At 42.8% G+C, this 27,557-nt stretch overlaps 1 protein-coding gene across 5 annotated transcripts in view; it reads left to right on the top strand.

Annotated features, from left to right (window-relative positions):
• Positions 1–27,557, top strand: part of LOC120937584 (solute carrier family 22 member 2-like) — a 77,311-nt gene that overhangs the window by 37,710 nt on the left and 12,044 nt on the right. For all 5 annotated transcript variants that reach the window (XR_005748734.1, XM_040350926.1, XM_040350928.1 and 2 more), the window contains 3 exons: positions 4,211–4,325; positions 6,801–6,907; positions 16,970–17,184. Coding sequence is in view for 4 of the 5 variants with exons in the window: in XM_040350926.1 (XP_040206860.1) it covers positions 4,211–4,325; positions 6,801–6,907; positions 16,970–17,184 (437 nt within the window). In the remaining variant the exon portion in view is untranslated. The remainder of the gene's footprint in view (positions 1–4,210; positions 4,326–6,800; positions 6,908–16,969; positions 17,185–27,557) is intronic.

Raw genomic sequence — 27,557 nt, 5'->3', positions numbered from 1 at the left:
TTACACCTCATAAAAGCAGGGGTAACTTTGCACCAAACTTTCAGAGGTCAGCTGGAGAGCAGCTAAAGCAGCAGCGTTACAAACGAACTGAGCAACAACACTTGCTGGACAACACATAGAGGCGGTCCCCATGTTGGGAGAGGCCCTCAATAATTACAGCCCTCTCCTCTGGGCTGAAATTGGTCATCCGCCCACCTGAGGATTCCTCATCAGCCATAACTGCCCCACCACAATGCAAACGACCTAGCTTGGAAAAAAAAAGCTTCAGTACATTTGCACCTGCAGGGCGGAAGTCTGGGCTGATTCATGGACTGGGCTTTGGTAGTGGGTCGGCGTAGCTCAGGGATCACGCCAGGGCGCAGTTCTGAGCATGTGCAGATTGGGGCATTTACCCCTGGATGTCACTGAGCATGTGCGGTCTAAGATGCGCCCCGGCGTGACCCCTGCGCCGCGGTCGGCACTTCATTAGCATAGGGTGACTCCCAGTTGGCCTTACCCCGCCTTACGCCGTCTAAAATCCGCCCCGCTGGGGCATCGTAGACAAAAAAAGTTTCTTGAATCACCTAACTGCCTCTCCGCGCTGGACCGGTGTAGTCTAAAAATGATGCACCACGCCGGTGCAAATCTGCACCATTGTACATGAATCTGCCCCAGTGTGTGAAGGTGGTTTGTTTGATGCCATTAATTAAGGAATGTGCAGTGATTAGACATGATAATTATAGGCCGGTGCCGACCTGTCCAGAATGCTGTAGTAATTAGCCTTAGTGTGTGATTAGGGGGGTGGAGATCTCATGGTTGCTTTAATGCCTGGTACTGTATATAAAGCTGAGAAGAAACCATTAAAGTCTGTCTGGTTCCAGCATTCAGCCTTGGCTCATGTGTGGATGATTCTGTGATGTTCTGTTATGGGAAGAAGGGACTGTTTGACGGGATATCATACCAATACCGTCACACTCCTCATGAGGGGAGGTGTGGCCACTCCCCTCCCCTGGGGACTCCTGCCCTTCTTGGGACTCCTCAGCAGCCTCTTGTCCTGGGGATGGTGCAGCAGCCTGGCCTGATGGGCCAGCAACCTCCTGGCCTGATGGCCCAGCAACCTCCTGGCCATCTGTGGAGGACACAAAACAATCACAGGTTGGAGGATCCACACACTTGGCACATCTTCCCTTCCCCCACCCACACATGCTAATCACCAGATAGAAAAACCCAAAACTTACCTGTCCTCACAGGAGAATCTGATTGATAGCCAGGCAGGCCCACCACCTGCTGTGGGTGGAAACACTGGGCCACTGCCCATTCCTCCTCACTCAGCCTGATGGGGCAGGGTGCGCCTCCTCCAGTTCCCCTGGCATGGGCATTGATCTTGGCCATCTTCTCATGGACCAGGCTCTTAAGATCGTTGATCTTCTTTTGTATGCCACCGGGGGTCCTCGTCTCCCCCCCGCCGCATTGATCTGATCCGTAATTTTTTGGATGATCGCCTTCCTCCTGGCCGGGGGGGTGTTCCGGCTCTCAGGGCCATGTAAATAACGCCCATATTGGGCGATGCCCTGAGCAAGAATCTGCTTCTCTATGCTCGAAAAATTGAGCTTCCTGCGCTTTGGTGCCATAATACCCACCACTCAGCAACAACAAAAAACAAACACAACAAACAAACAAAAATACTCACACAACAAACAAACAAAAATACTCACACAACAAACAAACACAAAAATCAAACCACACAAGCAGACAGCTACTACAAATTCAAAAACAAACTCCGAAAAAACAAACAGAAAAAAAACTCAGAAAAAAAACAATCAGCAAAAAACAAACAGAAAATACAATCAGAAAAAACACACAACTACTACACTCTACTACTCCTCCAAATCTTTTAACTAACACGAAACTCACCAACACACACCAACAGATGACAGAGCAGAAGCAACTTGCTCTAGGAAAGGGGAACACAGGGATGTACTTTTGCAAGGGAAGTGTGTTTGTCTGGGGCTTTTTATACACAGGGCGATTCTCAAACTAAGTACACTTGGCCTTTTTCCCATCTCACTGATTGCGCCGAGCCAAGTTCTGCACATGCCCAGTGAGGTGCTGATTCGTGCGCGCATGCGCAGTATGGGCAGCCCTTCATTTGCATGGGGTCACGGCTCATTACAATGGAGCACGCCCACTTCCTTCCCACTTGCAATAACCCCGCCTTACGCCTCGGGATTTAAGTTACGCTTGCGCAATTTGGGCCGCAAATGCGCTGTGGATACGGCACTTACGAAAAAAAATTAAGGCGCCGTAACTTAAATGACATACGATTTGAGTAACTTAATTTGCGCCGCTGTTTGTGAATCTGGCCCCAAGCTTTTAGTTTTGAGCTAAGAACATTCCAGGTGCATCAAAACAAAATGTGTTTAAAGTCTTAAGCCCTGTACACACGATCGGTTTGTCCGATGAAAACAGACCAATGGGCTGTTTTCATCGGGCAAACCGATCGTGTGTGGGCCCCATCGGTTCGAAAAAAAATAGAACGGGCCAGATTCAGATACAAATGTGTATCTTTAGGCGGGCGTAGCGTATCTCCTATACGCTACGCCGCCGTAACTTTGTGAGGCGAGTATGGTATTCAGAAAGATTATGCGCCCAAAGTTACGGCGGCGTAGCGTATAAGGGCCAGCGTAAGCCCGCCTAATTCAAAATTGGAAGATGTGGGCGTGTTTTATGTTAATTAAGTGTGAACCCACGTAAATTACATTTCAAACGAACGGCGCATGCGCCGTCTGTGAACGTATCCCAGTGCACATGCTCCTAATTACGTGCAAATAGTCAATGCTATCGACGTGAACGTAACTTATGCAAAGCCCTATTCACGACTGACTTACGCAAACGACATAAAAGAAGCAAAATTTGACGTCCATACTTAACATTTGCTACGCCTCATAGAGCAGGGGTAACTTTACGCCGGAAAAAGCCTTAGGTAAACGACGTAAAAAATGCACAGGGCGGACGTACGTTTCTGAATCGGCGTATCTACCTAATTTGCATATTCAACGTAGAAGTCTTGGGAAGCGCCCCTAGCGGTCAGCGTAAATATTGCACCCTAAGATGCGACGGCGTAGGAGACTTATGCAGCTCGTATCTAGGCAACATTGAGGCGTATCTGATTCTATGAATCAGGCGCCAAGATGCGACGGCCCGCATTCGGAGTTACGACGGCGTATCTGGAGATACGCCGACGTAACTCCTTTCTGAATCCGGGCCAACATGTTTTACATTTTTCCTATGGATAAAAAAACAATAGAAAAAAACGATCGTCTGTGTGAAAGTCCATCGGTCAAAAATCCACGCATGCTCAGAATCAAGTCGTCGCATGCTTGGAAGCATTGAACTTAATTTTTCTCAGCACGTCGTAGTGTTTTACGTCACCGCGTTTTGGCACGGTGGGATTTTTTTTTTTTTTTAAAGATATTTTTATTAGGTTTAAGACAAACCAACAAACAGAAAAACATACAAAAAAAAAGAAAAAAACCACCAGGCAACCTGGTCATAAACGTTAGGCAATGCACGGTCGGATTTTTGACTGATGGTGTGTAGGCAAGACTGACGAAAGTCAGCTTCATTGGATATCCGACAAAAAAATCCATCAGATTAGATTCCATCAGATATCTGATCGTGTGTACGAGGCTTAAGGGATAGAACAAGGGTCCATCGCTTCAGCATGCTGGCAAGGGGCCGGCTTTTCTACTCCTGCAGCACTCATTGGTCCCTCCATGTCACTACTGTATCCAGCAGTGACCTGGAGGAACCCGTGAAAGCTGTGCTTGACCACTAATATTGACACCCTGGAAAGTATTGGTTTTCCAGTGGAATTCGGGAGACCATTACGGATAAAATCAGAGCAGCGCTCAGTGGCTCTGGTGGCAAGAGAGGTCTCCTGTGTCCCCTGCTGCATTCAGTGGTTTCCTTCTCCTACTGCCACATTAAAACAAGGCACTGTAGCGATGAAGAAGTTAGCAGGAGAAGACAATGAATGCAATGGGGGACACAGGAAATCAACACTCAGTAATTACTGTATTTGTGTTATGCAATGCAGCTCTTGATGGCCACGGAAAAACCCAATGTTTGTAGCTGCCTAGTTAAAACAGCTACAGCAGCAATTCTGTATCCAGCTAAAAATTGTTCTAATGTCACATGGCCCTTACATTTAAAAGTTCATATATTACAGGTTTGTTCCAGAATCACCTAGATGGCTCCTATCCCAAAACCAGAAAGATAAGGCCAATGAAATTATCAAGCATATTGCTAAGAAGAATAAGAAACCAATACCCAATACTTTACAGGTGAATATCTCTGTTTTTGTCATTGCCACATGGAGCTAGGCCCTGCCGCGTGTTATGTAACTGTTGAATGCCAAAGTCACTACTACCCACTGAAGTTTTAGAATTTGATAGTTGTATGGCAGGTGACAGACTTAGACCCCTTTCACACTGGCCGGCATTGCAGGCGCTATAACGTTAAAAATAGCGTCTGCAAAGCGACCTAAAAAAAGCCGCTGCTGTCTCTCCAGTGTGAAAGCCCAGAGGGCTTTCACACTGGAGCGGTGCTCTAGCAGGATGGTAAAAAAAAGTCCTGCTAGCAGCATCTTTGGAGTGGTGAAGGAGCGGTGTGTATACTGCTCCTGCCCATTGAAATCAACGGGGCACCGCGGCTATATCGCCGGCAAAGCACCTCTGCAGAGGCGATTTGCAGTGGTTTTAACCCTTTCTCAGTCGCTAGCAGGGGGTAAAAGTGCCCCGCTAGCGGACGAATAGCGCTCCAAAATTTAGGGTAAAGCGCCGTCCACTTGGACAGATGTTGAAGCTCCTAATAAAACCTTCCACCTTGACTTCAAGGCCTCCACAGGGACACAAGGAATTGCTTTGAAGACAAAAATGGGTACTTGCAGACAGGGTCATTCTAACAACAAAGTAGGAGTCCAGGGCCCAGAACAATAACGCTAAGAAGAATAATAACTCTGTACCCAATACATTAGAGGTGAATATTCTGTTTTTGTGATTATGAATACACACATAGTTTAAACTCGCCACATGGCGCTAAGCCCTGCCCCATGTTATGTAACTGTTGAATGCCAGAGTCACTACTGCTCACTAAAGTTCTAGCATTTGACACTTGTATGAGAAGTGGCAGGCTTAGAAATGGGAGGAAGCAGAGCCTAATTTTGAGTTTTGCAAATGTTGAGCCTAAATTTCAGGGCCTTCACTGGGACATAGGGATTGGTTTGAAGACAAAAACAGATACTTGTAGACAGGATCAGACTGCCCACAAGGCAAGGGCCCAAGGCCCAGAGAGTGAAGGGGGGCCTGGCCACTGTCAAAAAGCATCCATTCACTTGTGTCTGACACCCTTATATAATGTCCTATCGTGTAGAGGCCAAGCAACCACAAATATATCTAATTAACAATGAGCGTGCTGCCTGTCAGGTGCAGTGTGCTAAACATTAAGAGTAAGTTCACCTTTTTAAAAAGAATGAAAAACTGAACTACTGTAACACTCCCCTTACCCCCCAGTCCCCACTGTACTTACCTCCATGGGTGATGATCTGTCAATATTCACACAGTAAGTGCAGCTGCCAGAGGATTTGAAATTCCTGATCTTCTCCCTCTTTTCTCTGCATGGCTTCCAAGATGGATCAGAGTGATACTCTGAGCCTGCACTGACCAATAAGAATTTCTGTGGTCGGGTCCAGAAGCCCTGAAAAGAGAAGGGAGAGAGGATAGGAGATTTCAAAATTTCAGACCACTACACATGGGCACTGACAGTTTATTATCACCCTTGAAGATAAGTACAGCAGGGACCTGGGGTGAGGAGGGTGTAGAGTGTTAATTTACCTTTACATTTTTTTCTGAAAAGGTAATCTTATACTATAAGTCTAAACTCCTGACTGTGGAGCAGCAAAAGAGAGATACAGAGTCTTCTGCAACAGACTTGTGATTGTACAATCTCCTTAAGATCTACCAACAACTGTGTAGGGGAAGGGCCTGCCTAATTGGATACATATTGATTGGATAGATTAGGTAGGTCCCTCATTACAAAATTTTGATAAACCAAAATTTGACTGTCAGTGTTGACAGGGGAATCCTTCCTGCTGAGCTATTGTACTCTCTGGGGGTTGGGATAAGCCAGTGATTATTGTTAGCAGCTATAGCGGGCAAAAGTGATAATCGCATGTAAAATCCAGCAGGCTGGTTGTACCCAAGTTGATTGATTGCTCAACTTGGTACCTTTAGCCTGCCCATACATGGTTCAAATCTCAGCCGGTCCCTGCTGAACCGGCTGAGTTTCGAACCACCTATGGCCGGCCATAGAGCTGTTGGCTAGTGGTGTGAAAGTTTAACAGATATTTGAAATCTTTCTATTTTTTTTTGTTACACACACAAACACGTTTGATTAAGAATCACACAGATTTAAAGGACCCCAAATTGTAAATCTGCCTGAGGCCCTATTTAGATTTAATTGAACTCTACTTGTCACTACCATTATGTGCCAATATTACAGCATGTTTGGTACCACAGAAATGTTCACGTTATAGTCACTTTTCATTCAAACATGAAAATATCATCATGAAATACTGTAATAATTGGACATACCCACTGATGATTTTCTTTATTACATTCTAGGCTACACCAGGCAGAATATTCTAAAGGTATAGAGTTCTTAAAGTGTTTTGCCTTACATTCATGCTATTTAGGATTCCATAGGTTGAAGAAAAGATCAATAAAAAGCTTGTTTAATGTAAGTGTACTTTTTAATTACAGCGTCTAACTGCAAATGAAGACACTGGTGATAAACAAGTTCCCTCTTTCAAAGACCTTGTCAGAACTCCCCAGATAAGAAAACACACTTTCATCCTAATGTACATCTGGTACGATATATTTATCTGTAAACTGAATTTGCACAACTACAGAATCCTTTAGCAGTAGATATAAAACGTTGTTATTTTCTTATTTTACATACTTAAAGGGTCACTAAAGGAAAACATTTTTTTAGCTAAATAGCTTCCTTTACCTTACTGCAGTCCTGGTTTCATGTCCTCATTATTCGTTTTTGCTTTGATGTTATTGTAATTCCTCTCTGTTCTGGACACATCCTGGTTGTTTGTTTCCTGATCACCACAGTACTGGGAGATTTCTCACTGTGGTGATCAATCAAGGAGGTGTGTCTAAAACCCCTCAGCACCAATCCAGTTTTGTTTTGCAAAACCTTCACTGCCATCTATTGGCTCTCTGGCTCTGTACATCAGAGAACCAGGAAACAACAGCAAACATGAAACTAAACTACAGGTACATTATATGATTGGTTTTTATCTATTTTTAATCATTTTTAAAAGGAATCAGTTAACTATTATGTCTCTATACCCTGTAAACAGTCATTTCAGCAAAAACAATTTTTTCCTTTAGTGACCCTTTAAATTAGATCAAAAATAGGCTGATGTCCAACATAACTGCTGCCGTTTTGGTCCAGAGGAAGGGAAAATAAAACCCTGTAGGCAACAACACCCAACTTTGACACAAGTAAAAAAAAAAAAACCTTCCTGCCCCCCAAAGGCAGTTGGCTCAATTCCCTAGGTCAGAATATTTATTTAATAACGTATTGTAGCCAGAACTTTGAATGTTATTAGCTTCAAGCTTTTTAGTCTCCATCATTGATTTTGCAAATCATTTTCCATGAGGTAAAGCATTCCACAGCTTAAACATTCTTACTGTAAAGAACCCTTTGCCAAATTGATAGTAAAACATAATTTCTTCTACATGTATCTGAAAGCTCTTTGTAAAGTCCTTGGGATAAAAGCACAGTTTGCCAATTCTTTACTGACCTTGAATATGTTTAAATGGTAGTGAAAGTCATATCTACATCAGCTTTTTTTTAAAACTAAACATGTTCTAGCTTCATACCTTTTATCAAATTAGCTGCCTTTCCTTGAACCCCAATCTGCGGTTAAGGGATTTTTGTGTTTTTTTATTATTTTTCTTTTATTTTCATCATGGTTACTTAGATATAGAGAAGTGCTGAGTATAGATTATTTTTATAAGCGGTACCTTCGTCCTGTCAAAGTTTAAGCATACATTTGGGGAGAGGCTGGGGTTTGGACTTTGGTGGTACCATAAATCAACTGATTTCCAGTCAAGTTTAGAAAGGTATAGTTTTATTACAAAAAAACATTTACAAGTATTACATATTCATAAAATAAAGTTATTTAGTCATAACAACTATAAAGTGACAAAAAAAATCCCATCATAATAGATAGAATATCAACACCATCCATATTAAATTGAAAGAAAGCTCAATATGTTTCACAGTTTCTTATATCACCCACTTCAGGAGCATTGCTCATACATACAATTGTCAGGTAGTGTATATTTAAAGTTGTCATGAGACTATGAATAAAGAAAAAAAAACATTAACATTATCACAGTGTGAGTATAAATCATAACATATCAAATAGAACGAGAAAGGCGTTCATCCCATGAGCCACCCCTAAAACCATACCTAAAACCAACATTGGTTTTAGGGGTGGCTCATGGGATTAACGCCTTTCCTGTTCTATTTGATATGTTCTGATTTATACTCACACCCTGATAATGTTATTAATGTTGTTTTTTCTTTATTCATAGTCACATAACAACTTTATATATACACCACCTGACAATTGTATGTATGAGCAATGCTCCTGAAGAAGCGGGTGATATAAGAAACTGCGAAACACGTTGAGCTTTCTTTCAATTCAATATGGATGGTGTTGATATTCTATCTATTATGATGGGATTTTTTTTGGCACTTTATAGTTGTTATGACTAAATAACTTTATTTTATGAATATGTAATACTTGTAAATGTTTTTTTTTTGTAATAAAACTATACCTTTCTAAACTTGACTGGAAATCAGTTGATATTTGGTACCACCAAAGTCCAAACCCCAGCCGCTCCCCAAATTTATGATTAAAATTATGGTCACTTAGATTTATTGGAGCAATGTGGGTTTAGTTGTAAGAGGAAAAGGGAGATTTTTGTGGACTGTTGGAGATAGTGGATTGATAGGAGTGCATTATTTTCCCAGGTTGGAAGTATATTGTGGTATATTTTGATGGGCAGCTGAGCCTTTTAGTAACCACAATAACCATCAGTATCAATCCATGTCCTTGGGTTGTGATATGTGACCAGGATACTGACCTTACCCTATACACAGCTCCACTTAGACAGAAAAATTGACCAACAGCAGCTAAAGACATACTGGCTGTTATCTCCTTAATGAAGGCAGTTGTATACTGTATCTGTTTCATCATTTTATATCTTTGCATTAATTCCACATTGTTCTATAAAGGTCATACACCTGGTATCCTTATGACTTCCTTTCATTTTCTACATTATGAGTTTTAGACAGTTATGAATTAAAGTGACATTTTAGGTCATAGTGGGTTTGGTGCGTGGGTATAGCGCACTCCTGCTGTTATTTCTATATACATTTTTCCTACGTAAAGACCAATCTTACAGTATAAGTATATATTAGCTAGTTTTTTTGTGTGTTTTGTATTGAAATAATCCAAAGACGGTTCACAAATAATCCGGTGGAAAGGCAGCCCAGCCAGGAACACACACAGGTCCAACAGCATGTAGAGAGCAAGATTCTGCAGAACTGACAGTGCCCGTTGAGAGGGGCAGAGTGTGGCCTAGCCACCTTGTGCCCAAGCAGGAAGATGTCCAGAGAAATTACAGGCCCTGTGCTTTCCCTCCTTGTCAGGAACCTTTCCCTACTGCTAGCTCTGTCCCTACCAGGCTGGGTACCTGTCCCTACTCTACCTACTCACAAAATGCACAACAAACCTGGGAGCCAGGGTCTTAAAAAGGCTCTGTCTGACCCAAAATGGCTGAAAGAGTCACATGGGTCAGCAGCATCCAATCAAATAGCCTCCCCAGTGACCCAGGAAACCATAGAGGAACTGTGTTCCTCTTGACTTCATCTCCAACTGAAGTGCCGCTGCGGAAGAGGGCCACGTGCAATGGAGAAAGTAGACTGCATCTGCTTACGTACTAGCAGATTTAAATACACTAACAAATTAAAGCCAAACTCCAGATAACATTGTATAAGCAGTTACAGCAAGCCATTTTTTTTCTATTTTGGGGTTTTACATAAATAAATAAAAGCTGATCACTGTAAGAACCCCTACCAGTGTTAAATGGTTTATCTCATCTGTGTAACTGCAAGAGACCTTGTTGTTTTGAAAAACAACAAACTTACTTGCTGGATTACCAGGTGAAAATAGAAGGAAGAGAGCCTTAAAAAGAAATACAGCCAGTCAGCTGAGGGGAGTGGCCAGTGATGGATGTGTCCTGCTGAAGCTCTGTCCTTCTCGGCTCTTAACGGCTCTCACAGACGTTCGAATGGCAGGGTAACTACAAAATAATATACACCATATCACTCCCTAGAGCCCAGGGATCAAAACAATATGGTTTTTGGAGTAACCCGTGGAAAAACCGCAGCTAAAACCCTCAAAGAAAAGCCACTCAAAGGGAATATGAAAATGGCACTGTCAAATTCTCCTCAGGCAGTCAAACCCTGCTCTGACAAGAAACAACAGCACTTATCACAGGATTCCTTTGACCCTGATGATGAACACAGTGCCATAAGCCAGTCAAAACAAACTGATACATTACAACCCAAAATATTGAAACAAATAGAGAAAATGTTTCAAAAAGCTTTGAAAGTGTCCTCTGAACAAATTACTGAGACTCTGACTAAAGAAATCAGAGACATAGGTCAGCGCACTGCTGACCTTGAATACAGGATGGATGATATTGAAACAAGCATAGCAACCCATGACAATGAATTTGAAATGCTAAAAGAAGAAAATGCAGCAATGCAAGCCCGTTTGGAGGATTTTGAGAACCGAGCTCGCCGCTCAAATCTTCGTATAAGAGGTATACCGGAGTCAATCATTGACCTCCAATCATCTATGACAGCCCTCTTTCAAGAACTAACACCATCAATTCCTATAGAATGATTGGAAATGGATAGAATCTACAGAGCTTTAGGGCCACGCAAAGCTGATGGCCCCCCTCGCGATATAATTGCTAAGTTCCACTTTTTCCGCACCAAAGATCAAATTATGGCTGCAGCTAGACTGAAAGAATCTCTTACTTTCCAAGGACATACTTACCAAATTTTTGCTGATTTATCTCCCATAACAGTAGCTAAACGTCGTGAGATGAAACCTTTGCTCCTAAATCTCCAACTCCACCACATCCCATATCAATGGGGGTTTCCATTTTCAATTAGGTTCACTTATCAAGGAGCCAAATACTCCAGCAAAACCACTACAGAACTAAAGAACACGCTGCAAAAACTTCAGCTTTATAATAAGTCATCTGCAAATACGCGATGCCGTGCCCTTTCTGACTCTCCTCCACATTCATCAATCCCTGAACCTGATGGAAACAGACAGGCTACCCCAAAGAGAGGCCGTTTCAATCCTCCAGTTTCTGACCAGCAGGACACAATGGACTGACTTGACTGAGTAACTCACTTTGTGTCTCCTCCAAACTCCATGGTTAATTTAGCCATGCCTTAATTCATTCAGATTTTTCCTACCCATAAGAAGATAAGTATCAGTACACTTAAAATCATTCTGCCAAATCGCCTTGTTATACCCTCATAAGTCTCTCTTCATTGTAACATCCTGTCTCTCCCCCTTCTCCTATAACTACCTCTACCCCCTCCCCCACCCCCTTCCTTCCCTCCCCTTCATACACTATGCAGAGACAGAAGTTGTATCTCCAAGGCTTTGTGTATTTATAATAATATTCTTGTTATTAACCCTATTTCTGAATACTTAATTATTTTCCACACTTACAGCAGCCCTGAGGTGTATCAATCCTATGATCATAATAGAATTGAAATATGCCATTTCTAGTTTTAAAATTTATAAGGTTAATTGTTTATCTTATGTTCTTAATTGTGGAATAACTAGTCATTAGTTAAATACATGTTTGTAGCTGGTTACCTTGCCAAGTTTGGTTGTCTTAGTTTAATATGTTTTTTTTCCCTTATTCTTGAATAAATTTTAACCGTTGAGAAGCCGAGAAGAGGTCGCTGCTCCTCTCATTTTTCTGTCCTAGGACTCTCCCTCACTGTAGTTACAGTGTAGGGGGCCTCCTCAGACAGACTTTGTGCCTCTGAGCTCCTGTCATTTTTGAGCTCAGAAAGCCTACTTTTTATTTCTTGCTATGGATTTCAACCATCTCAATCTAATTAGATTACTGTCTATCATCTCCTTTTTTTTTCTTCTATCCTATTTTTCTTATTCTTTCTCCATTTTCCTCCCTTACTCCGGGTTTTGTCTAATACCACAATTTACATTTGATATGTACTGTTATATTTTTCTAAAAACTCTTATATGGCTCCATTGAATGTACTTACCCTAAATACACAAGGTCTAAACATACCTCATAAACGTACTAAAGTTTTCAGGTCACTTTCAGCATCAAAAGCACACATAGTCTGCCTCCAGGAGACTCATTTCACTGAATCCTCCACCCCTAAATATTTTGGTGCAAGCTACCCCCAGGTTTATACAGCCTCAGCCAAGTCCAAACACAGAGGAGTGTTAATAGCATTTCACCGAACTACACCCTTTTCCCTAGAATCCGAAATCAAGGATCCAGAAGGTCGCTACCTCATACTTATAGGCAACCTATGCGATATCCCAATAACAGTAGTCTCATATTACGCACCCAACAAAAGACCAACATCATTTTTATCCCACCTTCTTCAAGTTATTGATACACATAAAGTAGGCACACTCCTGATTTGTGGAGATTCCAATCAAACAATTTATCCCTATTTAGATAAATCACCATTACCCCCTACATCTAATTCTCAATCTAGATCGTTTCAGAGACTCCTTCAACAACATTCATTAACAGATTCTTGGCGTGAAATTAACCCATCCAAACGTCAATACTCCTTCTATTCTCACCCTCACAAATCCTTTTCCCGTATTGATCACATTTTAATTTCTATTTGTATGTCCCCTGAATTGCTCACCTCATATATCAAACCCTATACATGGACCGATCATTGCGCTATAATTTCCACCTTTAACTCATTACTTCCAAAAGCACAAGACTCAACGTGGCAAATAAACAACTCTCTCTTATCACACCCTTCACTCTCTCAAGACCTAGAAAATGCCCTAAAAGAATACTTAAAAAATAATAAATCCTCAGATATATCCCCACTAACACTATGGGAAGCGCATAAGCCTGTCCTTAGAGGGTATTGCTTACGTCAAGCATCACATCAAAAGAAAGAAAAGAAAAAACTGCAACAAAAACTTGAAACTGAATTTAACAATTGTCATAATAAATTCCAATCTAGCCCTACACCGCAGAATAAAACACAACTCGAGAAAGCTAGCTTAAATCTAGACCTATTTTTATCCGAATCTGTAGATAAAACTCTTCGTAAATCCAAACAAAAATACTACTTCCAAGCCAATAAACCTGGCACTCTCCTTGCACGTGCACTTAAAAAACTAAACAACCCATCCAAACCAATCCGACTGAAAATCTCCCATGATAAATATACAAGTAATCCAGTCAATATCCTTCATACCTTCCACAAACATCTCACCTCCTTATATAAAAAAGAAGGCTCTTTCGACCAATCCTCAGCAGAAACTTTTTTTTCTCAAATAAAACTCCCTACTCTATCCCAAAGTCATTATGAAAGCCTTGAAAGCCCCATCACTCCCATTGAAATTGAACAAGCAATCAAATGCCTCAAACCTAATAAGCGTCCGGGACCAGATGGGTTTTCAGCCCTTTACTATAAAAAATTCTCACATATATTAACTCCCATGATGTTAGAAGCATTCAACTCCATCATTAATAACCAATCATTCAGATCTGAAACTCTAACAGCAATTATATCTATGATTCCTAAGCCACAATCTGATGACTCTTCCTGTGCTAATTTTAGACCTATATCGCTCTAAAATCTAGATATAAAATTATTAGCAAAAGTGATTGCAACCCGATTGAATAGCATAATAGGTACCTTAATAAGTAACGACCAGGTTGGTTTTATCCCAATGCGCCAAGCAACTGATAATGTTCGTAGGGCCTTGTTGCTGATCCAAGCAGCCAAAAAAAGAAGAATCCCTATGTGTCTACTGTCACTAGACATCAAAAAAGCCTTTGACACGGTAACGTGGCCCTACCTACATTTCACTTTACAAAGATGGGGCTTTGGCCCACATTTCCTTAGTTGGGTCACATCTTTATATAATAACCCAAAGGCATACATCAAGTATGCAGGGTATAAATGAGCTATGTTCAATATTAACAGAGGCACTCGCCAGGGGTGCCCCCTCTCCCCACTGTTATTTGCCTTACTCATCGAACCCCTAGCTCAAGCTATTAGAAAAAATCCATCAATTAAAGGTATAGAACTGGCTGGCCACCATCATAAACTCTGCTTATTTGCTGATGATATTTTAATTTTCATGTCCTCCCCCCATATTACAGCTCCCAACGTTATAAACAAACTTGACCATTTTGCCCATATATCTGGATTAAAAATAAACATGCAAAAATCTATAGCTTTAAACATTTCTTTGCCCCCAGATATACTTCAACAAGCGAAGATATCCCTCCCTTTTACATGGTCCGCGACACATCTCTCATATCTAGGTATTGTACTTACCCCTGATCTAAAAGATATTTTCTCCGCCAACTACCCCCCACTGTTACGGAAAATTTCAAATGATTTAAAGCAATGATCCACTCTCCCCTTATCTTGGTTAGGTAAAATAAATGTTATAAAAATGACTATATTACCCAAAATGTTATATCTCTTTAGAGTTTTACCCATTCCTATTCCAGCCTACTTCCTCAGAAACCTACAACGAAAAACACAATCATTTATATGGAGCACTTTAAAATCTCGAATCTCTCCACACACCCTATACCTCCCTAAACTTAAAGGAGGTTTAGGTTTTCCAAACTTTGCCACTTATTTTCATGCTGCGCAAATAGCAAACATTCCCAAATACCATGTAAGCCGCGAAATTCCACTATGGGTAGTAATTGAAACCATTGATAGCGACCCAATCTCTATACCAAATCTCATATGGTCCACCTCCTCTAACCACAAAATAATCGACAATAAGATTACAAAACATACAATCACTATTTGGGAAAGATTTAAAATGACCCAGGGTTTACAATCCCCACATGTACCCCTTATATCTTTTATGAGAAACTCAAAGTTTTACCCAGCCCTCACATTTCCTAGAACCTTCACAAGATGGATTTCAGCGGGTCTAACACAATGTTGTGACTTTTTAAAACCTGCCTCATTTAAAACATTTCCAGAAATACGTAAAAGTCATAAACTTCCGGCATCAGAAATTTTTCGCTATTTACAAATTAAAAATTTCTTTGCACCATATTTACAAGGTATAAATAAATTGAGTGACATGACGCAGTTTGAACGAATATGTAAACGAGATCCTCATTCAAGAGGACTCATTTCAATACTATATAGCCAACTAAGTACTAAGCTTACCGCAAAATTACCTTCATATGCTGAAAAATGGATGAACGACCTTGGTTTCAAAATAGATATATCTACCTGGAATAAAGTATGGTCAAATACTAAAACGTCCTCCCAAAATATACTTGCTATGGAAACAAATTATAAAGTTCTCATGTACTGGTATTTGGTTCCTGTTAGAATAGCAAAATTTGCTCCCCATTATTCCCTGCTTTGTTTTCGCGGCTGTGGTGATCCGGGAACACATTTACATATTTTCTGGGAGTGCCCTGTTACAAAAAATTACTGGAAAGAAATATTCCTCATGATTTCAGCAGTTTTCAAGAAATCCATTACTCCTGATCCGACTACCGCACTCCTAAATTTAAAACCGGATTGTATTTCCTATGCTCAATTTAAACTGTTCCTACAAATCACCACAGCCGCAAAGCAAACCATCTCCAAAGCTTGGAAAACAGCTACGCTTCTAGTTTCTGAAACCAGAAATAGAGTACATCAAGCCATGCTCCACTCAAAATCAGAAGCCATAACCAATGATTCCATAAACATATATGAAACAATATGGAACCCATGGGTGACCTATACTATCTCATCTAACCCAGATGATTCTCTATTGAGACCTTGGTAGGATATTGTAAGCCAGTAACATTCTGGATACAGTCCCTCTATATTATTACTATCTCTATTATGTAACGATCCCGGAGCCTTTCCTCTATCCTGTACTGCCTTTCCTATCCTATTGTTTTCATCACTTTCCACTTTTTATACTCCACATTCTGTCCTTTTTCTTTCTTTTATCTCTCACTTCTTCAAATATATAGCTCAAGCTATCTCATTATATAAAATGGTAAATGTGAATATGTAAATACGATATCTAATTTTGCTCCTATTGTTTTAATATTTAACATGAATAAGATCCTTCTCCCCCTATTTCGGCCAGTTTTTGAACCGATTCATTGCTAAAATTACAATTGCTCCATAGCTATAGTTCATATCATAATTATATCCGGTTCCATTTATATCACAATATTCTATAATATTTTATGAGTTCAAATGTAATAGACTAACATGATTGGTTTGACTATAACCTGCTTTAATGATTCCTTTAATATTCCTCATAGGATCTACAAATATTTATTGGATTTGTCTATGTTTCAAATACTCTCTTATTACATGATACCATTTTTATTTTTCTGTAATCTTTTATTGTCAATTGTATCTACTGTTTTCTCTTTACTTTAAACCCAATAAACTAATTTGACAAAAAAAAAAAAATCAATACAGCCATCACATCTAATTAGTAAAATGCAATATAATAAATGTTTGCTTTCTGCTTTAAACATGCTTGTCATGTTCTTTCCTGTGTTTTTAGGTTTACGTGTGCTGTCATTTACCAAGGACTTATTATGCATATGGGATCCACTGGTGAAAACATTTACTTAGACTTTTTTATCTCTGCTATGGTGGAATTCCCTGCAGCTTTTATAATAATAGTTACAGTGGATCGCATTGGACGCCGATATCCATGGGCAGTGGGTTGTTTTGTGACAGGTCTGGCCTGCCTTGTTACAGCTTTCATTCCTGAAGGTAAGTCTGTAAGACACTTATGAAGGACAAGTCCATGCGCTTACACTATTGGCCCCCAGCTTAGAAGTACAGTATTTCCACTCTACCTGGTGCATCCATAGATAACCTCAGCTTATATGCATACATTTATTAATGTAGCTACAACGAGTATAGACCACCTGGCACCTCTGAATGAATGAATGAATGAAAAATTTATAGAGCGCAACACATGCGAACTGAATCGCTTCTGGGCGCTAGTTGTTTGTGACTCATGACCTCAAAAGAGCAGAGTTTTGATCCGTCTTCTGAAAATCAGGTGGTTTTCCTCCAACCGAATGCTGGTTGGTAAAGCGTTCCATAGTCTAGGACCCTGGAAAGCAAACCTTCTTTCTCCTTTGGATTTGTATTTAGTTTTTGGTACCCTGACCAGATTTTGGTCGGTGGATCGCAAAACGCGATTCGAATTGTGAGGTTCTATCTTGTCGCAAAGATATTGCGGAGCCTTCCCATGGATGCACTTATGTGTCAGGCAGAGTGCTTTAAATGCAATTCTGTCTTTTACTGGCAGCCAGTGAAGGGTTCTCAGCGAAGGTGAGATTGATTCCCATTTTTTTTTCCCAGTCACCAGTCTGGCGGCCGTATTCTGTACGACTTGCAGGCGGGAGATTTGGTACTTTGGGAGTCCGAGGTACAGTGCGTTGGCATAGTCCAGTCTGGAGTTTATGATTGTTCCCACCACGACTGCTACGTCTTCTTTAGGGATAAATGGAATAAGTCTGCGTAGTAGGCGCAACAGATAGTGCGCTCCGCTGACTACTGACCCTATTTGTGCGTCCATTGTCATGAAGGTGTCAAAGATGACCCCGAGACTTTTGACCTTGGAGCTAGGGTTGATGATTTGCCCCAGAATGGGCGGTGGAGTCCAAGTTGTTACCACTTGACTCTTTCGGCTAGCCTGAAACACAAGGAGTTCTGTTTTAGAACTGTTGAGTTTAAGATGGCTATTGGTCATCCAGTTGTCAATCAAAGCAAGACATTTCTCTAAACTTGGATGATGATTCTTTTTGTTGCCGATGCGCAAGTACAGTTGCGTATCGTCTGCATAAGAGTGATAAAGTAGTTCTTGGCTACTGATAATATCAAAGAGAGGGCGAAGATAGATGTTGAAAAGCACCGGTGACAGGGGGGATCCTTGGGGGACTCCACATGACACCGTGCGCCTCTCAGACGTGAAAGAACCCAATTTAACTGTTTGTGAACGGTTTTCAAGAAAGGAAGAAAACCATGGTAAATCACCTTCTGCAACTCCTGCTACCGAAGCTAGTCGCCTCAGTAACAGTTTGTGATCTACCGTGTCAAAGGCTGCGCTTAGGTCCAGCAGAATTAGGAGACAAGATTCTCCTTCGTCTGCGGCCTCGAGGGCGTCGTCCCATATTTTAAGTAAGGCCGTTTCTGTCCCGTGTCCAGGACGGAAGCCTGATTGTAATGGATCCAGTAGGTTGTGGGTATCTAGATGCTGTTGCAGCTGTTGTACCACTATTTTCTCCATTATCTTAGAGAGAACGTTTAGGCCTGTTATGGGGCGGCGGTGAATTGGGTCCTTGGGATCCAGATTCGGTTTTTTCAGGATGGGCTGGATTATGCCCTCTTTCAGCATGGATGGCACTATGCCTTCCTTAAAAGATTGATTTATAAGCTGTGTGATGGGTGGTGCCAGAATGTCGGCACAATCCTTCAACAGCTTAGTAGGGATGATATCATTGGGCGATGTGCTGTTCCGCAAGGCACCGATGATATTTTTTGTGGTATCGCTGGAAATAGGCTCCAGAGTGAATTTTGTCGAGTGCACAAAATTTCTGCGGGAATTTTGTGGCTGATTGACAGCCGGATTGAGGTGGGTATTGTTTTGCAGAATACTTTCCCGGATTCTTTCAATTTTGCTAATGAAGAAATCCGATAGTTCATTACAGAACTCTTGGGTGTCTGAGTTGGGGACTTCAAGACATCCCAGATTCATGGTCTGGGTGACCATTTTGAATAGTTCGCGGGGGCGATTTAGGGAACTGTTAATCGCCATAGAAAAATGATGTTTCTTGGCTTTGAAAATTTCTTTGTGATATCGTGTTGTTATTGCTCTGTAGAAGATAAGATTATCCTCTGCAGGGTTTCTTTTCCAGGCGGCTTCCGCCCTCCTGCGCTCTTGCTTCAGAAGCGATAGCTGGTTGTTAAACCAGCCAGACTTTTTCCTGCGGCTGCCGAATTTGCGTTTCGGTGCTACTAAGTCGGCTGAGTGTAGCAAGGCTGCGTTTATGGCGTCCAGTGTATCAGCGGCTGTTTGCTGAGGCTGGATTGTTTTGATTTTGTTTCTCAAGGTAGATTTGAAGAGTTCCGAGTGGAGCTTCTTCTGAGACCTAGCCCAGTGTATTGTCACCGGTTTGGGTGCTTTTGACACTGGGGGGATTTTGGAGATTGTGAACTTGATTGCATGGTGGTCTGTCCATGGCAATGGTTCATTTTCTAAAATGCTTATTTCCAGATTTTGTCTGAAAATTAGGTCAAGTGTGTGACCTGAAGCATGAGTGGGCCCGCATATAAGTTGCTGTAGTCCTAATCTATCTAGGTGATCAATGCAGGCGTCCGCAATGGGATCCTGTGTGGAGTTAGCCCACAGGTTGAAATCCCCGAGTAGCAAAAGATGTTTGCTGTTGAGGGTATAAGTGGATATAAACTCCGTTAATGATGGCAAAAACTGCGATTTAGGCCCAGGTGGCCTATAGCAGAGGAGAATGTGAACAGTCTCCTGGGGGGAAGTTTGGAGCTGAAGAGTAAGGGTTTCCATGAATGGAAGAGGATTTTGCAGGGCTGGTTTAGTGATTGCGATGTGATTCTTATGGATCACCGCAAGGCCTCCTCCTCTTTGCCCTATTCTGTTTTCTGTTATTAGGTGATAGTTTTCTGGCACCAGTTCATCGAGAATGGTGTTGCAGTCGTCTGAGAGCCAGCTTTCTGTAATAAAGAGGCAGTCTAGATCGTTTTGTAGTAAGAAATCGTGGATTTCTGATCGGTGTTTTACTGCCGATCTTGTATTAATCAAAGCACATGATATGTGTTTTAGCTGTGTCAAGTGGTTAAAATTTTTGATGATCGATCGTCGATCGACTCTCCAGAGTTGGTCTATTTTTAAGGCCTTTTTGGTGACGGCTGGTAATGTAGTTGCGAATTGTCTCAGATCCCGAATGGAGTCCGCAGAGTAACGCAGATTACCCATTATTGCCTGTCACTGTGGGGGGGGGATTGATGATTTAATTTATAATTGGAGGGAGGATTCACAGAGTCCTTCCTCTTGATCTTGGTCCGGAGGAAGGTGAAAAAACCCCTGGCAGAGCTGAGCCAATATGCTGTCACGGGGAAAAATTCCTTCCTGATCCCTGAGGGGCGATCGGCTGCAAAGCCCTGGACCAAGTATCGTAGGGTAGAGGGAGGAGAGGAGGGTGACAGGTGTCCCTGTTCTGAGGGGGTACCAAGCCTCAGATTTGTCTAGGTAGTGTTAGCTTTTTCTTTTATTAAAAAGTAAAAAAACACTGCTGATTGCTAATCCCGGGAGGACGGGGTCCTCCAGGGATATGGGGGGGGGAGTTTCTTTCCTAGGACTAGCGCAATTCCGGCTGGATTTGTTCCTGGCTGCGGCGCGCCGCTAGGCCGCGGCTGAAGCCGCGGTGTTTCCTGATTTCGGCGGCCGCGAAAGAGTCAGGCCTGGCGCGGATGCGGAGAAAAACGGCCGTCCGCGCAGTGCAAGAGACATGCGAGATGCGGGGCGATCGTGGGTGGTTGTATGGGGACCGATGTGGGTTGCAGTAAGCAGTGTCCACAGTTGGATCGCTGGGGTGGCTGTCCTTACAAGGACGGTTCTCAGCGATTCCGGGGGGATAGACCTGAGAAGCAGGGATAGAGTCTTACCAGTGAGAGAGCTGGTCAGTCCAAAAGCTGCAGGTGGGAAAACGGCAGCAAGGCAGCAAGGTGCTGGAAGCGAGCGGAGGCGACGGAGAGGAACCCCTGCCTGTCTGGGACCAGGAGCCACACGTCCTACTACTAGGGCCGTGCGCCGATTACTGCTGGCCCAGTTCTAGCCCTGGGGAGGAGTCAGAGTCAGAGTGCTTCTGCTTCTGCTGATTGCTCTGCTGATTGCACTGACACCTCTGAACATGGTTAGTTATCTGCAGTATGGGATTACATGGGTGCAAATATTAAGTTCCTTTTTATAGTAAACATGTCAGAAACCTAAGCAATTCAAACTAAGCCTAAGGCAAAAAACATATGCAAATATGGTATAGGGTTATAAAGAAGTATAGCAAATGAAAGGAAGAAAACTGGATAGCCGCACTCCAAATCACTTAAAATAAGTGGTCTTTTATTTTTCAACTGTACATACAGTCACTGCAACCCACAACACACAGTTGGCCATACTGTGTGTTGTGGGTTGCAGTGACTGTATGTACAGTTGAAAAATAAAAGACCACTTATTTTAAGTGATTTGGAGTGCGGCTATCCAGTTTTCTTCCTTTCATTTGCTATCATCAGCATTGCCAGCACCTTGATGGTTCAACAACCCTTGACTACTAACGAGGCTCACCTGGAGCGGTGAGAAATCTATCTGTTTATAGAGAAGTATACTTTACACCAGGTTTTTTTAAATAGTATTATTAATTTATAGAGCGGGTAAATTAAGTATTGAACACATCACTATTTTTCTAGGTAAATATATTTCTAAAAGTGCAATTTTCACCACAAGTCGGTAACAACCCATGCAATCCATATGTAGCGCCTGGCTACTTTCATAGCAGGTGCTCTTGTAAATTTAGAAGGGAGGTCAGAGAGTTAATTGACTCTGACCAGGTTTATTTGGCTAAATTTAAGGCCTCTGTTTCAGCTCTGGCTGTACTGTGTGCCTATCCTCCTGTCTGGGGACTTCAGGTACTCCTGGGAGGTAGGTGGCAGCAGTAGAATCAGGGTCATGTGGATATTTCTCCCCAGCAGCCAATCAGGAGGGTTGATCGCCTCGCTGTGCATGCTGGGGTGTGGTATTTAGGGGGAAGACACCATTGGCTGGGGTCGTCGTCGCCTTGCCGCCTTCCACCTGGGAAGTAGTCCTACCACCCCCATGTGTGGCCCTCCTGGCGGGGGTGTGTGTGTGTTGCAGTGTTCCTGGCTCTGGGACCACGTTGGTCCGGAGCACTGAGTAAGCAGACTGAGTCTACAATTTGCAAGTGGTCCTGTGCTGTCCGTCCAAAGTGGAGGAAGCCATCGATGGAGAACCTGTCTCGGGGACACCGAGCACGAGGCTGGTGTCACAGGAGAGGCCTATCTGCTCATCGAAGGACACTTTGTATCTGAGAGGCTGGACGATGGTCGCCTATCAGTTCCTGATGCAACTAAAGCTGTTTGAAGGAGATCCGGGTGCTGAATCCAGTTGAGAAGGATTTTGGACCGAGATTGTCTCCACCTTTAGGAGGGTCTGTGGCAGAGACTTTAACCTAAAGTTCCGAGTGACACTCTGGCTGCTAGGCTGGTGAGAGAAGCCTATCCAGATGCGCTATACCCGCTCTGACTAGAGTGGCGAAGAAGCTGCCTTTGGACGCAGAACTGTTTCCAGTACCAGTTAACCCTGAATCCGCCATTTCCATTTCTTCTATCCTTCACCTATTTCCATTTCTACTGTTTTTACCCGGCTGGGTAATAAAAGCACAGAAAAGACATCTGTCGTGTGGACATTAACTTTATTACAGCTCTCATCCATTACCCTAGACGGCGAGAAGACAGAGGTAACGTGCCGCCCAAATCAAACCAGCAGCTCCTTCGGGGTAGTGCTACACGTCACATACACACAAAGAAACCAAAACAAATCAGTTCAAAAATTAAGTTATGTGTAATAAAATAAAAAAATACACAGGGAAAGGGTATTAAACATGCTAACTGAATATTTTTTTATATTTTGTACACAATCCTTTGTGGGTAATGACAGCTATAAGAGGCCTCCTGCATGGAGAACCTAGTTGCATGCATTGCTCAGGTGTGATTTTGGCCCATTCTTCCACACAGTCTTCAAATCTTAAAGGTTCCATGGGCCTCTTCTATGAATGCTGATCTTCTGGTAATTCTAGCAGCTTTATTTTCTTTCTTTGAAACCAACTGAGAGTTTCCTTGGCTTTGTGTTTGGGATCATTGTCTTGCTGAAATGTCCACCCTGGTTTCATCTTCTTCATTCTGGTGGATGCAGCAGATTTTTATCAAGATGTCTTGGCAGGGCCGTCTTTAATGTTGATTGGACCCTGGGCAAACATTTTCTTGGGGCCACCCCATGCAATTTTGGTCTCCACCTGCTCTGAGACATACAATAAATATCAGCTAGACTTAAAATCAGTTTACTGTATCAGATTAGGCAGTGATTGCGATTGTTTGCTAGAGGTTACAGCATATCATTCATTACCACTTACTGACTGGTTGCTAGAGGTTACAGCACACATTATGGTTCACTAATTAGTTGCTAGAGGTTACAGCACATGATTTCTTGTTGTTGATTGGGTGCTAGAGATTACTATACAGTAATACTGATCACTGATTGGTTGCTATAGGTTACAGCATATCATCTCTTCACTGCAGAGGGGCATGATATACATATGAATGCTGCCTTTTTTTAAATATGAATGCCTCCAGCCTCAGCTATTTACATATGAATGCTACTGTTTATTTACCTATGAATGGTGTTTTTTTACATGTAAACACACGGTCTGCAGGTGAGTCCTCTGTACACAACAATAGGGCAGAGCTGGGCCGCATTATAGCAGCAGTTCACACTGAGATATCAGGACACAGCACAGTACTAAAACTTCAAGGGACAAGGGAATATAAACTGGGATAGTTGCCAAGCATGCTTTGGGCAGGGCCACAACAATGACAGGGCCCAGGGCAGCTTCCCCTTTTGCCCTGCCTTAAAGACGGCCCTGTGTCTTGGTAAATGTTTCCATTCCTCCTTCCTTCAATGATATCAATTTTGCCAGTACTGTATGCTGAAAAACAGCCCACACCATGATGTTCCCACATCCAAATGTCACTGTTTGTATGTTTTTTTTTGGGGTGGTGTGCAGTGCAATTTGACCTCCAAACATAGTGTGTATTATGGCATCCAAAGAGTTCAATTGAGGTCTCATCTGACCAGACTATATTCTCCCATGATTTCACAGGCTTGTCTAAATTTTGTGCAGCATACTTAAAACGATCTTCAACTTGCTTTTTCTTCAGCAATGGAGTCTTGCGTGGTGAGCGTGCATACAGGCCATGGCGGTTGAGAGCATTGCTTATTGTTTTTGTTGAAACAATTGTACCTGCTAATTTCAGGTCTTTCTAAAGCTCTCCACAAGTAGACCCCCCCCAGCCCATCACCAGCCCCTTTGGGTCTTGTATGGACATTAAGGGGAACCCCACACCCAAATTTAAAAAAGGAAAGGCGTGGGGCCCCCAGGCCCTATATACTCTGAATAGCAGTATATAGACAGTGCAAACAAGACAGAGACTGCAGGTTTGTTCTTAAGTAAAATATGTTTGTAATTTTGAATTGGTAAATTTTTAAAGTGTAGCTCCAGCCAAAAAAAAAAATTTAAGCTTTTTGGAAAACATAGGGAAGGAAGGGTTATCACCCCTGTAACATGTAACATTGTTTTGCTGTCTGTGCACCTGTTCAGAAGATTTCATCTCAATTTCTGTCCCGATGACAATTGTATTTAGAAAATTTTGTTTTTTTAGGGAAACAAGGAACTCTTAGGCCTCGTACACACGGACGGACAGTCCGCTGAAAACGGTCCGCCGGACCGTTTTCAGCGGACATGTCCGCCCGGAGATTTCTGCCTGATGGTTGTACACACCATAAGACAGAAATCTGCGTGTAAACAATACGCGGGGACGTGGCCGCGACGATGACGCGGCGACGTGGGCGGCCCTGGAAGTTCAAAGCTTCCACGCATGCGTCGAATCAGTACGACGCATGTGAGGGATGGCGGCCGATCGGACGTGTCCGGTGAGTCTGTACAGACGACCGAACACGTCCGACGGACAGGTTTTCAGCGGACAGATTTCTTAGCATGCTAAGAAATTTTTGTCCGCTGGAAACTGTCCGATCCGCCGGACAATTGTCCGGTCGGGCCTACACACGACCGAACATGTCTGCTGAAACTGGTCCGTCGGACCAGTTTCAGCAGACAGATCTGGTCGTGTGTACGGGGCCTTACAGGAGAGAATTTCCCTTCCTAGGGGTAAATTTCCTCTCACTTCCTGTTGTCTCCTTCCTTTTGCAAGTAGGAGTCATTTGTAAGTAGGGGTGCAACGGATCGTCACTGATCCGTGATCCGCACGGATCAACCTATTCGGATCGGCACACATGTGATCCGTATGATCCGTAGGTTGTGAGCTCCCTCAGCCTCCTCTCACTGCAGTACACTGACTGACAGGAAAGGAGGAGGCGGGAAACAAAACACTAGCACTCGGCCAATCAGGATGCAGGACAGAAGCAACAACCCAGAGTTGCCTTGCCTCCAAACCAATCAGCAGGCGCGTTACAAGCAGGCAGCGTGTGTGCGGCGTGTGTGTCAGTGTTTTGGCCGGAGCCATGTGTGAAGGGAGAAGGAGTGCTGCGGAGCCCGAGGGGAGGGGAGGGAAGGAGGGGGAGGCCGAGTGTTCGTTATTGTATTCCTGGACGGGGGAGGATGCTCTTCGGCATCCCCAGCACTGGATGAGGAGACCATCAGAGAGCAGAACAAATACGGTAGTGAATACATTGCGAGTATGAGCCTGACACATCCCTCCCCTCCACACCGTGTCCCCTGTCATCACACACTCACTATGGGGGACACTCACTATGGGGACACCATCATACCCCACAATAATCACTGGCAGGTGGAGGAGCCCTGCTGTGTGTGTCCGATCATATATTTCATAGTTATTTTCAACACAAAACTGAGCTTATGTGCTTAAAATACAGTATTTAGAAATCCAACGGACTGTTTAGTTTTAAAAGCAACAGCAAACCGTACATGCTTGCTAATGTGACAGAACACCTCTGATTTTCAGTTTAGTTAAATGTGAATATCAGAGGTGTTCTGTCACATTAGCAAGCATGTGAGGTCAGCAGGTTTGCTGCGGCTTTTAAAATGTAAACAGTCCATCAGATTTACATATACTTTATTTAAGCTCCATTTTGTGTTGAAAATAACTATGAAATATAGAAAAACTCTGGTGGGGGTAACAAGATTTTTTTTTGCTGATCCGAAAATGATCCGATCCGTGACTCCTGATCCGAGGATCGATCCGATCCGTGAGTTTTTTGATCCGTCGCACCCCTATTTGTAAGTTGGATGTTTGAAAGTAGGGGCCTGCCCTATATACTCTGCAGAAATTTGGGCCTTAGGTGTTGCCACAACACTGTAAGCCCTTAGAGTTACTCTTGGTGGGCGCTGGAACGCCCTGCTGTGAACTATTATATCAAGAATTGTAATTACATGCCATTGTTGAACAGTGGTAGAAAAATTGTGCCTTTCGTGGTGGTGGTAGTGGTGGTGGCGGTGCTGGTGCTACAACACTGTAAGTCCTCACAGTTACTCTTGGTGGGCGCGGGAACGGGCCCCGCTGTGAAATATTATATCAAGAATTGTAATTACATGCCCCTGTTGAACAGGGGCAGAAAAATTGGGCCTTTGGTGGTGGTGGTGTTGCCACAACACTGTAATCCCTCACAGTTACTCATGGTGGGCGCAGGAATGGGCCCTGCTGTGAAATATTAGATCAAGAATTGTAATTACATGCCCCTGTTGAACAGAGACAGAAAAGTTGGGCCTTAGGCACTGGTGCCACAACACTGCAACCCCTCACAGATACTCTAGTTAGAGCGCAGGAATGAGCCCTGCTGCAAAGTATTGCATCAAAAATTGTAATTACGTGCCCCTGTTAAACAGGGGCAGAAAAATTGGGCCTTAGACACTGGTGGCGGTGCCCAGAACCAAAAATGTTCCTACAAGCTATCAGCATGATCATTGAGGAGGAAGAGGGTAGTCACTCAGCATCAGCATAGGCAGTCTTGAAGGGATCTGACATTTATAAAAAAAAAAATTTGGTTACATCAGCATTAGGTGCTTGGTAGCTGGTGGTGATCCAAGACTGATTCATTTTTATGAAGGTCAGTTGATCGACTGAGTTGGTGGCTAGGCACACCCTGTGATTGGTTACAAAACCTCCAGCAACACTGAATGTGCGTTCTGAAAGAACGCTGGATGCAGGACAGGCCAGTACCTCAATTGCATACTGTGCAAGCTGTGCCAGTGATCCATCCTCAAGACCCAGTAACTCAGAGG

Source organism: Rana temporaria, chromosome 4 (genome assembly GCF_905171775.1).
Source record: "Rana temporaria chromosome 4, aRanTem1.1, whole genome shotgun sequence".
Lineage (NCBI taxonomy): Eukaryota > Metazoa > Chordata > Amphibia > Anura > Ranidae > Rana > Rana temporaria.
This window is presented reverse-complemented; position numbering and strand designations above follow the sequence as displayed.